At 46.8% G+C, this 12,543-nt stretch overlaps 1 protein-coding gene across 12 annotated transcripts in view; it reads right to left on the bottom strand.

Moving 5' to 3' along the window:
* Positions 1-12,543, bottom strand: part of si (sucrase-isomaltase (alpha-glucosidase)) — a 243,278-nt gene that overhangs the window by 204,579 nt on the left and 26,156 nt on the right. For 11 of the 12 annotated variants that reach the window (XM_041216425.1, XM_041216411.1, XM_041216418.1 and 8 more), the window contains one exon: positions 8,635-8,778. In XM_041216425.1, the coding sequence (XP_041072359.1) occupies positions 8,635-8,758 (124 nt within the window). In that variant the 5' untranslated portion in view covers positions 8,759-8,778. Of the gene's footprint in view, positions 1-8,634; positions 8,779-12,463; positions 12,506-12,543 lie in introns of those variants that run through there. The other variant, XM_041216452.1, reaches the window with a different exon arrangement.

Below are 12,543 nucleotides of genomic sequence, written 5' to 3'. Positions count from 1 at the left end.
AATATTGTCCCATCGTGGAATCACATCTAATGGTGGACACTGTATTTTGAGTTCTGCAAGCACGGCTTGGTTGGGTATGGTCTGTACCCTGCCCATTGCAAACAGCGGCTGGAACATGCTTGATATACAGCACAAAATGATCTGATCAGGGTAACCATTATCCTGCAGGATGCTTCTGATGCACCCTATTTCAGCATCAAGCTTGCATGGTGAGCAAATGGCTTGGGCCCTATTAAAAGGTTGCCAATAAAGCCAATCTTATAGCACGTGGAACTGTAAGAATCCTAACGCATATATTGACCAGTGAAGGTAGGCTTGCGATAGACCGTGGTAGAAAATCCCCTGGCAGATTTCTCAACTAGTATGTCAAGGAAGGGGAGTTCATTTGACTACTCCATTTCATAGGTGAATTTGAGCCCAGGATGGAGCATAAGGAAGTTGTTATATGCAGCCACAAACTCATACACAGGCATAAGGCGATCACTTTCGGCCCTGAAAAATGCCCAGTCTACCTCAGATTACCCTGGAAGGGCAAGGTATCTCAAAAAATTGAGCAACAGGTGAAACTAGCTGTTTCACTTTGCTACTATGCGGTAGCAACACAAGTGATGTTTGCCGTTAACAGGATGCTGCCATCAAGCCAAAAAGACATTCTGCCTATCACACAAATGAGTAATATGAATATGAATTTCAGTGCCAGTGTGATGCTAGGTATGCTTACCTGGCAGGGGAGAGACCTTCATCGCGTTTCTGCCAGGGAAAGAGCAATGGCTATAACCAGTCGAACTCCTTACTATGGGGTACCTAACACTATCCGAGTCATGGTGAAGGGCAGCGAGCAAGGAACAGGAATGGATAGGACCTTCTTCACCAAGAGGATCCTATTCAAGCTGTGTGGTTTCGAGGCTACGAAGATCTACTGCCTACAGGATTTCCCCAGCGCTGGATTTTTTGATGTGGCTTTCAAGCAAGTGGCAGCTTGTGTCAAACTCCTGAAGATGTTTGAGGAAAAGAAAGACCTGCCAGAAATGAAGATCCTGACGGCGGAGCCGCTCTTTGCTCTGCCGTTGGAATGAGAACGGGTTGTGACGGTGCATCTGTACAACCCCTACGTCCCTGTCGCTGACGTGCTCACCTTCCTTACCAGGTACTTCGATAAGGTTGGGAGCTGCACCGAGGTTAGAGATGATTTGGGGATCTGGACATGTCAACGCCAGGTTAAGGTAACGCTCAAGACCGACGGTAAGGGAGCCGTCTTCCACCCCCCTTCCAGATACGCTATTAGGGGAAGCCGTGGCTACCTTGTCTATGCTGGGCAACCCAAACTTTGTCGCTCATGCGGCAAGTCTGGTCATGTGGCGGCCAACTGCAGTGCCGTCCTCTGCAAGAACTGCAAACAGGAAGGGCACCAGACAAAAGATTGTAAACAGGCTAAGTGCTGCAACCTGTGTGGCGAGGCAAGTCACCTCTACAAGACCTGCCCCAAACGTTGCCGTACTTATGCACAGGCAGCCAAAGCCAACGAGGGGGAAAGCAGAAGAAATGCCTCGTGTCACTCCAACTACCAAGGCCCCCAGGGAGAACAACGGGACAAAGGAGGACACAGAGAGAGACAAGGTGGAGGAAAACATTGGGGCAACAGACGGCCAACCAACAGCACTGCCCCCTGAACCTCCCACTCCTCAGGAGGAGGAGGAGGCAGCAGTGGGAAAGCAGCAGGTGGAGTGGCTGCTGGTGAAGAGAGCCAAAAGGAAGAAGGGGCTAAAAAGAAACCAAGCCACTTCCCAGACAAGAGTCAAGATGCGTCTCCTATCCGACACGGATAACAAAAGCAGCAGCTCTTCGGACGAAGAAGGGCCAGGGCAGCGCCAACAGAAGAAGCGGCAAAATGCTAGGGAGTTGGAGGATGAGACACCCGAGCTCTAGAACATTGGAGACAATGAGGAGACCAGCGCACCTCAACTTTGCCCACAACCCGAAGAGGCCAGTGTACCACAACCCCAGGAATCTGGGAACAGTGAGGCGCTCAGCGCACCCCTGCTCTGGGAAGCCGGGAGCAGCAACGCCCCAGAGGGGGAGAGGATTGGAGAGGCGATCAAGGGAAACATCAAGAGGTTTTTCATCCTCAAAGGCACCCAGAAAGCTAGAAAGGAACAGAGGGAAATGTCCCGACTCCAGAAAAACATGCAGAATCTGCTCCGGCTGCGGTCGATGGGGGTCGATGTCAAGGAGGAACTCCAAGAGGTGAAGAGCCAGCAAGCCTCGCTCTTTGCCTCGGAGGCCTCCAAGATCATCTTCCGTTCCAGAGTCCGCTCCGTGGAGCAGGACGAGACATGATCACGTTTCTTCTTCCAAAAGGTACACAGAGAGAGCTCTGTGATTAGCAGCCTGAAGGAAGAAGATGGCTCAGTAAAGTCATCACAGTCTGACATTTTGAGGATCAGCAAATCCTTTTATGCCGGATTGTATGACGTGAAGCCCACAGACAGCACGGCCTCCCAGTCCTTCCTGTCCTCTATCATGGAGGTCTTAGGTGACAGTACACAGGAGAGTCTGGACAAAGTGCTAACTCCTGACGAACTGACTGAGGCCCTTGAGTCCTTCGAGAAGAGTAAGACTCCCGGAAGCGACGGCTTGCCGGCGGAGTTGTATTCGGCTCTGTGGGACTGGATCGGCCCAGACCTGCTAGAAGTGTATGACAGTATGCTCCTGGCCGGCAGTATGTCAGAATCCATGAGGAAAGGCATTATCACCCTCATCTACAAGCACAAGGGGGAAAGGGAGGAAATTAGAAATTGGTGACCCATTTCACTGCTGAATGTGGACTATAAGATTCTGTCCAAGGTCATCGCCAATCGGGTCAAATCCGCTCTGGAATTGGTGATCCACCCTGACCAGACCTGCACTGTGCCGGGCAGGAAGATCTCTGACAGCCTCGTGCTGCTCAGGGATACGATTGCCTATGTGCAGGACAGGGGTGTAGACACCTGCCTCATCAGCCTGGATCAGGAGAAGGCCTTTGACAGAATATCGCACACCTACATGGTGGATGTGCTCTCCAAAATGGGGTTTGGGGAGGAAATTCGCAATTGGATCCAACTGCTCTACACTAACATCAGTAGTGCAGTCTTGATCAATGGGTGGGAATCAGATAGCTTTCCTATTAAATCTGGAGTCAGGCAGGGCTGCCCTCTCTCGCCTGTTCTTTTCGTGTGTTGCATAGAACCCTTTGCTGAGTCCATCAGGAAGGATCTGGGCATAAGAGGAGTGACGATCCCAGGTAGTGGAGGCACTCAGATCAAAGTCTCCCTGTACATGGATGATGTCGTCGTTTTCTGCTTGGATCCGCTGTCGGTGCACAGACTTATCCACATCTGCAACCAGTTCGAACTGGCCTCGGGAGCCAAGGTAAATTGTGGGAAGAGCGAGGCCATCTTCTTTGGGAACTGGGCTGACCGATCCTTTGTCCCCTTCACTGTCAGGGCTGATGGCCTGAAGATGCTGGGGATATGGTTCGGAGGGACCAGGGCACGCATTAGAAACTGGAAGGAGCGAGTGTCTATGGTGTAAAGGAAACTGGGCATGTGGGAGCGATGCTCCCTCTCCATTGCGGGTAAGAACCTGGTCATCAGGTGTGAGGCACTCTCGCTGTGCTGTACATGGCGCAGGTCTGGCCCATTCCACACTGTGGTGGCGATCATCCGAGCCATCTTCCGCTTTGTCTGGAGGTCGAAAATGGATCGTGTCCGCAGGGACACGATGTACAAGCCCCTAGATAAAGGGGGAAAAAACGTGCCCAACATCGCCCTCATACTGATGGCCACCTTTGTGTGCGGCTGCATCAAGCGGTGCGTAGACCCTCAGTATGCAAGCACCAAGTGTCTCTACATGGTGAGGTTCTACCTGTCCCCGGTGTTGCGAAGGATGGGTCTGGCCACGATGCTGCGGAACGCTCCAAGTAGTTGGACCGTGCCGTACCACCTGTCCCTCGTGGGAAAATTTATGCAGAGAAACACCTTTGACCACAAGACCATCAGGCAGTGGTCGGCACGTAACTTCTTAAAGGCCCTGAGGGAAAAGGAGAGGGTGGATCCTGTGGGATGGTTCCCTGAGCAGACTGACAAAGTCATTTGGCAGAATGCCTCATCACCAGAACTTTCCAACAAGCACCAAGATGTAGCTTGGCTGGTGGTGAGAAAGGCCCTCCCTGTAAGATCCTTCCTACACGCCAGGAGTCTCACCTCCTCTGCAAGTTGCCCTCGAGGTGGCTGTGGTGGGGAAGAGACCATTGTTCACCTCCTTGTAGATTGTGTCTTTGCGAAGAAGGTCTGGAGAGAGATGCAGTGGTTTCTGTCGAGGTTCATCCTGAGCAGTTCTGTGACAGAGGACCCTGTGCTCTACGGGCTGTTCCCAGGGACACACACCGAGACAAACATCAGCTGCAGCTGGAGCATCATCAACTCGGTGAAAGACGCTCTTTGGTCTGCCCAAAACTTGTTGGTTTTCCAGTGCAAAGAGTTGTCCCTGACCGAGTGTTGCAGACTGGCACTTTCCAAGGTCCAGGACTACGTGCTGAGGGACACAGTTAAGCTTGGGGCAGCCGCCGCAAAGGCACAATGGGGAAGGGTTGCTGCTTAAGACCTTTCTGCCACAGTGCACTGGGGGGCTGGGAACTGTAAAGAGCCCCTCAGGCTGTACAGATTAAAATGAATGTCTGCCAATGATTGTAATATTCATTGTTTGTACTGATATACCTTGTGATTCATGTTGTAAAAGTTGAACCTGATTGTATTTTTGTAATGGTGATTTTGAAATGGTTTGAAATGTTTTTGAAGATTTATGAATAAAGTATATTTTTGCAAAAAAAGTGTGATGCTAGGTATGCCGGCCGTACTTCTCACAGATTGGCGGATCGTATCAAACAGCATGTCCCAGCCGCTGTTCACAACGGGTAGGGTACAGACTGTACCCAACCAGACTGTGCTTGCAAAACTCAAAACACAGTGTCCAACTTTAGATGTGATTCTGAGATTGGACAACATTTGCTAAATAATCCTCCATGTGTTAAGAATTATGCTGAAAACCAATTTAAGATTGGCACTCGGGCTCGCAGTGTGGTGCATCTGCATGTACTGGAAGCTACATATATTAATGCAAAGTACCCTGTTCTTTGCAGACAGAAAGAACATGTACACACATTGTGCCTGTCTCAGCTAAACAAAATAAGTGACAACCATTATAGATAAAAACAAAAAACTGCGGATGCTGGAAATCCAAAACAAAAATAGAATTACCTGGAAAAACTCAGCAGGTCTGGCAACATCGGCGGAGAAGAAAAGAGTTGATGTTTCGAGTCCTCATGACCCTTCCACAGAACTGAGTGAATATAAGGAGAGGGGTGAAATATAAGCTGGTTTAAGGTTGCGGGGGGTGGAGAAGTGGAGGGGGTGGGGTGTGGTTGTAGGGACAAGCAAGTAGTGATAGGAGCAGATAATCAAAAGATGTCACAGACAGAAGAACACAGAGGTGTTGAAGGTGGTGATATTATCTAAACGAATGTGCTAATTAAGAATGGATGGTAGGGCACTCAAGGTATAGCTCTAGTGGGGGTGGGGTGGAAAGACTAGTAGGGCATAAAAGATTTAAAAATAATGGAAATAGGTGGGAAAAGAAAAATCTATATAAATTACTGGAAAAAACAAAAGGAAGGGGGAAGAAACAGAAAGCGGGTGGGGATAAAGGAGGGAGTTCAAGATCTAAAGTTGTTGAATTCAATATTCAGTCCGGAAGGCTGTAAAGTACCTAGTCGGAAGATGAGGTGCTGTTCCTCCAGTTTGCGTTGAGCTTCACTGGAACAATGCAGCAAGCCAAGGACAGACAGGTGGGCAAGAGAGCAGGGTGGAATGTTAAAATGGCAAGCGACAGGGAGGTTTGGGTCATTCTTGCGGACAGACTGCAGGTGTTCTGCAAAGCGGTCACCCAGTTTAGAGGTCATCCAATGTAGAGAAGACCGCATTGGGAGCAATGAATGCAGTAGACTAAGTTGGGGGAAATGCAAATGAAATGCTGCTTCACTTGAAAGGAATGTTTGGGCCCTTGGACGGTGAGGAGAGAGGAAGTGAAGGGGCAGGTGTTGCATCTTTTGTGTGGGCATGGGGAGTTGCCATAGGTGGGGGTTGAGGAGTAGGGGGTGATGGAGGAGTGGACCAGGGTGTCCCGGCGGGAACGATCCCTACGGAATGCCGACAGGGGAGTGAAGGGAAGATGTGCTTGGTGGTGGCATCATGCTGGAATTGGCGGAAATGGCGGAGGATGATCCTTTGGATGTGGAGGTTGGTGGAGTGATAAGTGAGGACAAGGGGGACCCTATCATGTTTCTGGGAGGGAGAAGAAGGCGTGAGGGCGGATGCGCGGGAGATGGGCCGGACACAGTTGAGGGCCCTGTCAACAACCGAGGGTGGAAAACCTCGATTAAGGAAGAAGGAGGACATGTCAGAGGAACTGTTTTTGAAGGTAGCATCATTAAAACAGATGCAACGGAGGCGAAGGAACTGAGAGAATGGGATGGAGTCCTTACAGGAAGCGGGGTGTGAGGAGCTATAGTCTAGGTAGCTGTGGGAGTCGGTAGGCTTGTAATGGATATTGGTGGACAGTCTATCACCAGAGATTGAGACAACGAGGTCAAGGAAGGGAAGGGAAGTGTCAGAGATGGACCATGATGAAAATGATGGAGGGGTGGAGATTGGAAGCAAAATTAATAAATTTTTCCAAGTCCCAACGAGAGCATGAAGCAGAACCGAAGTAATCATCGATGTACCAGAGAAAGAGTTGTGAAAGGGGGCCGGAGTAAGACTGGAACAAGGAATGTTCCACATACCCCATAAGGAGACAGGCATAGCTGGGGCCCATGCGTGTACCCATAGCCACACCTTTTATTTGGAGGAAGTGAGAGGAGTTAAAGCAGAAATTGTTCAGTGTGAGAACAAGTTCAGCAGATGGAGGAGAGAAGTGGTGGATGGGGATTGTTCAGGCCTCTGTTCGAGGAAGAAGCTAAGGGCCCTCAGACCATCCTGGTGGGGGATGGAGGTGTAGAGGGATTGGACGTCCATGGTGAAGAGGAAGCGGTTGGGGCCAGGGAACAGGAAATTGTTGATGCGATGTAAGGTGTCAGAGGAATCACGGATGTAGGTGGGAAGGGACTGGACAAGGGGAGAGAGAAGGGAGTCAAGATAACGAGAAATGAGTTCCGTGGGGCAGGAGCAGGCTGAATACAATCAGTCTACCGGGACAGTTCTGTTTGTGGATTTTGGGTAGGAGGTAGAAGTGGGCCATCTGAGGTTGGGCGACTATGAAGTTGGAAGCTGTGGGAGGAAGATCTCCAGAGGAGATGAGGTCAGTGACAGTCTGGAAACAATGGCTTGATGTTCAGTGGTGGGGTCATGGGAGAGATAGGAGGAAGTGTCTGCGAGTTGACACTCAGCCTCCACGAGGTTGGGGTCAGTAGAGGTCCCAATGCGGTCTCCTCTACATTGGAGAGACCAAACATAAACTGGGCGACCGCTTTGCAGAACACCTGCGGTCTGTCCGCAAGAATGACCCAAACCTCCCTCTCGCTTGCCATTTTAACACTCCACCCTGCTCTCTTGCCCACATGTCTGTCCTTGGCTTGCTGCATTGTTCCAGTGAAGCCCAACGCAAACTGGAGGAACAGCACCACATCTTCCGACCAGGCACTTTACAGCCTTCCGGACTGAATATTGAATTCAACAACTTTAGATCTTGAACTCGCTCCTTCATCCCCACCCTCTTTCTGTTTCTTCCCCCTTCCTTTTGTTTTTTTTCAATAATTTATATAGATTTTTCTTTTCCCACCTATTTCCACTATTTTTAAATCTTTTATGCCCTGCTAGTCTTTCCACCCCACCCCGACTAGAGCTGTACCTTGAGTGCCCTACCATCCATTCTTAATTAGCACATTCGTTTAGATAATATCACCACCTTCAACACCTGTGTTCTTTTGTCTGCGACACCTTTGATTATCTGCTCCTATCACTGCTTGCTTGTCCCTACAACCACACCACCACCACCCCCCCCCAACCTCTCCCCCCCACCACCCCCCCCAACCTTAAACCAGCTTATATTGCACCCCTCTCCTTATATTCACTCAGTTCTGTGGAAGGGTCATGAGGACTCGAAACATCAACCCTTTTCTTCTCCGCCAATGCTGCCAGACCTGCTGAGTTTTTCCAAGTGACAACCATTCGCTGACTCATTCCTCAGGGCAATGCCTTGACCAATCAGGGTCAAGCTGCCTGGTTTAAGTTTCAAACAATGCTTGGCAGCTCACTGTCAGTCACCAACAGTTGTACATTTTCCATGGCAATGCCACTTGCCAACAAATGAGCACTTTCTTCACATATAGCATAAATTGTTGTTTTCCCCCTTATATTGGTATTTCTTGTAAGTGTCCTGATGAATGAAAGACAAAAAACATAGACGTGTCTCTTTTTTCAGCAACACTCAAGTTCTGTACCACCAAATGACTATATTGCATAATTGCTTTGTTATGAAACTACAATAAAGAAAATTAAATGATTAATAACGCAGAATATCTCTGAATTCTTTTCACTTTACCTTTGCAAGTAGTTCCCGGTTGATTAGTGGCTAAAAGTGCAATTAAAACAACGGCCACAATAACCACTAAGATGAACAAAACTATAAGCATTATTTCCAAGTTAGAAAACGTCTTTCTCGCCATTTTTCAGGGCAAGCCGAAACCTGGTCAAAGAATAAATAAGGACAAGCAAAGTTATAATATCATGATGTTTACACAAAGGACGAAGCCACACTCTGTTTACTACCTTTCACTCACTTTCTTTTTTAACTTTCTATATTATAGCATTGGAAAAGTTGGCTTCAATTCCTGCTCTACTTTCTTTATTCTCTTGCCCATATAATTTCAACACTTTGATCATTTCCTCAGCTTAATATGGACAATATTTTCCAAGAACAAATAAACCCTTAAAAATAATTTGGTTGCTATGTTCTGTTCAATTTTCTTGGGAGTGCTCCCAAACATTCATCAGTTCCCTTTAGCTTGCAAGGAACCTTTGTAGAAACAATGCAGGCAATTGGAAGAACTTGGATAAAAATGCAACCTCTTTAGGTTCAAATTTATTTGAAGCCTTTGTTGAAGGACGTAGGATGCATTAACACATAATGGGATACCAGTCAATGGCACCTTCACTGTGTTTGGATTCATTAAGACTTCCTCATTAGTCTGAACCTAGGAAACAGCAGGTTTCCAAATGCTTCAAATGGCACAAAACAAGGTTATAGAATACTCAAATTTGAAAAATAGCCTCAATTCAGAACAGCCTGCTCTATCCTCAGTTCATTGCACAGAATTGATGGGACATCCACTACAAAATTATTAATAAATTCAACAGCCCCTGAGTTTCTCTTCCATCTCCTTCTGTTCGGTTTCTAAAATTTTGAATTAATGGTGAGCACTGATAAAATCGTCTTTATGTATCTTGTTTTGAAGAGTTAATCAGCCTAGTGGTGTAAGATAAGTGACAGTTAACATTACAAGGTACACAAACAACATAATGATCCTGTAACCTGTGGGTTACAGTTTGCTCAGGGAGTCCAAGTTGCTGCATGTTGTAGTTTGGAACTAAGGATAGTAATGGCGCGGGCTCCAACTTCCTTTCCATCACACAGCTGACTAGGAATCAGCCTGTTTGGCTGTGTTAAAAACGCAACTTCCTTGGCTTGAAGTGGGACTTTAACCCAGAGTTACTAGCTCAGAAGCAGGGGCACTATCCGTTGTGCCACAAGACCTCCTTTCAACTAGGTTAGACTATAGGCTAGTTCAGATCTTTCAAGTTATTAGGCTCAGTAGACCTCTCTGATATGTCATCAGTACTTGCTGCATAAACATGGATGATAAAATCAAAACAGAAGTAGAGTAAAGCAACTGTCAGGGTTGGACATTTTTGTTTTTGATTGCTTGATTCTAAAAAATATTGATGGAGTAGTAAGTTACTTAATGTTGCTAGAAAGAAAGAAAGAATTGTATTTATAAAACCCTTTACTTAATCACCAAACAACTCATGGCACTTTACAGTCAATTAAGTACTTTTTGAAGTGTAGCTTCTGTTGTAACGGAAGAAACACAGCAGCCAATATGCACACAGCAAACTCCCACAACCAGCAATGTGATAATGATAATCTCTTTTTATGAAGCTGATGGAGGGATACATTTTGGCCAGGACACTGCTCTCCTGCTCTTCTTTTAAATAGTACCATGGTTTCTTTTGCATCCATCCAAGCAAGCAGATGTGGCCTCGGTTTAACAGCTCACCTGTAAGATAGCACCAGCAGCAGTGCAGCACTTCCTCAGTACTACATTGGAGTGTCAGCTTTGATTTTTGTATGCAAGCGCTAGAGTGGGACTTGAACCTGAAACCTTATGATTCAGAGGCCAGCCATGTTTGATACACAATTGTCATTTGGCATTGCTCTTATACTTAGTTGTTTTTGGAGTCATGCAAAATACTTGTATCAGATTAATCCAGAAGTCCTTACAGTAAGCCTGCATACATTACAACTTCAAAATAGCCATTCACTATATTTATTTTTCACTACTTGGCACTGAATTTGTAGGCCCTAATAGGGATGGTTATGAAGGCAGGTGGACATGGGATTTTGTGCCACTGACTGGCTGCCAGTTCCCTGGCTTCAGCCTGCCCCCAAGTCCAGCATGGTTACCTGTCCACAAGCAAGAGATAGTCAATTAACCTTGTTAATAGTCTGTTAAGGCATATTATAAATCCCGTAGGCCTCCAGGTCCCGGGGAAGAGTGTAGCTGCCTGGAGAGTGCCTCCACGTGGCAGAACAGGTGTGGGGTTGTGCTACAGGCAGGCTTAGAAGCCTCCTTGTTTGCTTGGGGCTTCAGCTGCAGTTGCATGCCACCCTGTGGATGGTCCAAATGATAAGGGCTTTTTTGAAATTTCAAAAATTTGGAGAGTGGGTGCCTCCATCCTGAGAGCCCGTTTCCCTTATTTAGTTGCCATTGCATGCTGATGCATTTTCAGTGTTGGAGATCTCGCCTGCTATCCTGAATTGAACATGACTCAATCCTCTGGCCATGAATAGGTCAATTCGGGGAAATCACAATGAGTGACTGTTCCCCACACAGCATGGGCTTCTGACCCTCATTTGAGCCTGACAGCAGAGTTTTGAAGCCTGCAGAGAAAATCCTACCAATCGTTTTCATAAGATGGGGTTTAAACTTTAACCTGCACTGGAAAATGCTTATGTAAAAAAAATTACTATACAACAGATGGTTCAATCCTATTAAACAAGTTAATATTTAATTTGCAATCTAACTGAAAGATTCAATAAGTTCTATTTGACACCAAAACAAATGAGGAAAATATCACTGTCTTGAAAATCACTAATCACAACATTGAAAATTGAAATGAATATATAAAATATGGAGCTTTATCACAAAACCCATGTACAATTATAAGAAATCATAAATAGTGTAGGGTCACTCCTGAAACATTAGCTGACTGACAAGAGAACAGAAAAAATTAAAACCCATAACAACGTCCTGTGTAAACTGCCTGGTACCTCATGGGAATCACAGGCCAGATATTAAGGATCTCTGCTCTTGCCATAATCTACTCAACTGCAGAATACTGCACCCAAGTATGGTACCAATCTTCCCAGACCAAACTTATTGATGTGCAACATCACAGGTACTCTTCAGCCACCTCAGCTCTCCTGACTCCCAGTCCTGAGCAACACTGATGCCCACCCCCCCACATCAGGAGGGTAATTGCAACAGGCATGCTCCTGAAGAAGATTCTGCTCCAACCCAAGACTGCCCTTATGCAATGACCTCCTCAACCCACCAGCAGTACGCTTCCCTCACACCACTCTATATGGTTAAACCCACTATACCAAGGAGCAACAGCTGAGGAGATATGGCAGGAAGATTGGCAGGAGAAAAATATCCACCAAAAGCCATCCTCTCAGTGTAAACCCCACTGCTCATCCACCCAGCTTTGATCTTCCATGGCGACAGTGATTCCTTTTAAACCGTTTCTAATCTGGCCAAGGTCTCTGTGCAGCCATTCAACATCAGTGGGATCACCAAGACCATCCTTGCTGCAGATGTGTTGCAGTCCAAACAATGATCCACATTGTCGAGGAGTGTCCACTGAATATTTTGAAGCCGGGCATAAAGAACTCCACCTAGCCACTGGCAAGGCTATTACTTGGCTGTGTGACAGACAGACAGACGGATAGACAGACAGACATTTAAACTGACCCGAATGTCATTTCCAAGATGGTCTGCATTATCATTTTATCTGAATTAGATACAGTATACAAGCAAACACATGATTAAGCTAAAACATACTATGATTGTTAATTCTAGTTTTCTTACATGAAAAAGAGTGAGAGAGAGGAGGACCCGGAGACACACAGCAGCACCTAAAATAGGAGGAGGAGGACCCAGAGACAGGC

This window comes from Carcharodon carcharias, chromosome 2, assembly GCF_017639515.1.
Source record: "Carcharodon carcharias isolate sCarCar2 chromosome 2, sCarCar2.pri, whole genome shotgun sequence".
Classification (NCBI taxonomy): Eukaryota; Metazoa; Chordata; class Chondrichthyes; order Lamniformes; family Lamnidae; genus Carcharodon; species Carcharodon carcharias.
This window is presented reverse-complemented; position numbering and strand designations above follow the sequence as displayed.